This window comes from Neltuma alba, unplaced genomic scaffold (genome assembly GCF_004799145.2).
Source record: "Neltuma alba isolate B1F8T4 unplaced genomic scaffold, ASM479914v2 tig00004966_pilon, whole genome shotgun sequence".
Taxonomy (NCBI): domain Eukaryota; kingdom Viridiplantae; phylum Streptophyta; class Magnoliopsida; order Fabales; family Fabaceae; genus Neltuma; species Neltuma alba.
In genome coordinates, this window is record NW_021633932.1 from 47,012 (window position 1) to 48,904 (window position 1,893).

A 1,893-nucleotide genomic window follows, 5' to 3' on the forward strand; every position below is an offset into this window, starting at 1 on the left:
ATTAGCCTAAATCATCCTTAAATTCTTTTGTGATTTTTCTAAGGGTAATTTAATCATAAAACTAATTATATATCATCATTTAATTCTCAAGGAATATTATCTCTATTTTTTATTAATTTTATGAGACTTGAAAATATTTTTTCATAATTATTTTTTACCAATTTTCCTTAATTAGTCAAACTTTCATAATTGACTTAGAAAATCATACTAATCATTTTCCACCATAATTCTTCTAATTCTCCTTGTCCTTTTTAGCCCTTAAATTTTTAGAAATACCCTTATTTCTAATTACCATATTGCTGGATGTGACACCAAGTTGCAACATGAAGGCAGTGAGGTCAGACATAGATTCACAGAGAGCCCTCTGACTCTCTAGATCCTATTTAACCTCAAATCTAAGCTTCTGTACCATTACCACTCATCAAAATAACTATCAAAACAACCCAACTTACTAATCCATCACTAGATTTTTCAACAACTCAATGCAAAACTTTTGGCAAGTTCAGCAAGAACTACCCACAACAAGGAGTAACCCAACAAAACAAATCACAACACCTCTTTTAAGCTCAAACCAAATTCCTCCCTCCCCCACACAACTTAAGGCAATGTCCTCATTGTAGCACACAGTCACATACCCAAACACAAAGCTCAAAAATAAAAACAACGAAGGTAGAAGTTGTGATGTCTAATTCGAGATTGAAGCACAACACATCATCCTTGTAGAGAGAAGAAAAGAGCTAAAGTGTAAGGATGGGTAAATTATAGAATGCAATTGAGTATATGTTGGTGATAGAGACAGAATCACAATCACATCAACACAGCATAACTAGGGGAGAATTATTCAAAACAAAAATAAATTAATGAAATTTAAATTTCTACTTCTACTAGATATATCCCTTTTATAACTCAAAACAGTCATATGCAAGATAATATCATCAAAAGTAAACAACATGTGAAAAGTAAAAGAGAATGGAAAGGGACGACTTAGCCTCATAGAGGTTGTGTGGGCTCTTTATAGAGTTTAAGAGGATGACCATTGCACTGGAACACCTTGCTCGTGGCCTCCTCCTTCGGCTCTATCATCCCAAAATCATGCACCTTAATCATGATATAGGGTCCATCCCAGCTTGTCTTGAATTTTCCCTCTTTGAATTTGAACCGGGCTTGGTACCTTAACACTTTGTCACCTTTCTTGAACCTCTTCTTGAGAATGTTGGCATCATGAATAAGCTTGGTCTTCTGCATGTAAATGTCAGAACTATGGTAGGCATCTAACTGCATCTCTTCTAGTTCTTGAATTTGAAGAAATCTATTTAGACCAACTTCCTCAAAATCAGCATTACAGCTCTTAACCGCCCAATACGATTGATACTCTAGTTCTACTGGTATATGACATGACTTTCCATAGATAATCTGGTATGGAGACATTCTAATTGGCATTTTATAGGCAGTGCAGTAGGCCTATAGTGTACCATCCAATCTCAAACTCTAGTCTTTGTTGGATGGCTTGACAATATGCTCCAAAATACACTTAATCTCTCTATTTGATACCTCAGCTAGGCCATTGGTTTAGGGGTTGTAACGTCCTAAGTTTTTATTGAGTTTTAGTAGCCTTTTAACTTTGACTTTTGGGATAGTTTAGTGTTTAAGCTTGAATCATGGTGTTGGTTTGGGACTAAGGTGAGTTGTAGGAGTAGGTGAACAATCCCTCTGGGATTAGTTCGTCGCTGTGAACTGAGGAGTTCAAGGAGAGTTTCTTCTCGGGAAGATTTCACCGCGGCTAAGTTAGAGGGACGCCGCGGTGAGGTTGTTCAGGTGAGCAAGATTTTGCCTCTTGGGTAGTTCTCGCTGCGGCGCCCCTTAACGTCGCCGCTGTAAAAATTAGAGATCACC

At 37.0% G+C, this 1,893-nt stretch overlaps 1 protein-coding gene across 1 annotated transcript; it reads right to left on the reverse strand.

The window, feature by feature from the left end:
- Positions 1-990: 990 nt before the first annotated feature.
- Positions 991-1,428, reverse strand: LOC114746397 (uncharacterized). The gene has a single exon (XM_028934617.1). The coding sequence runs from the start codon at positions 1,426-1,428 to the stop codon at positions 991-993; it is 438 nt and encodes a 145-aa protein (XP_028790450.1).
- Between the last annotated feature and the right edge of the window lie 465 nt (positions 1,429-1,893).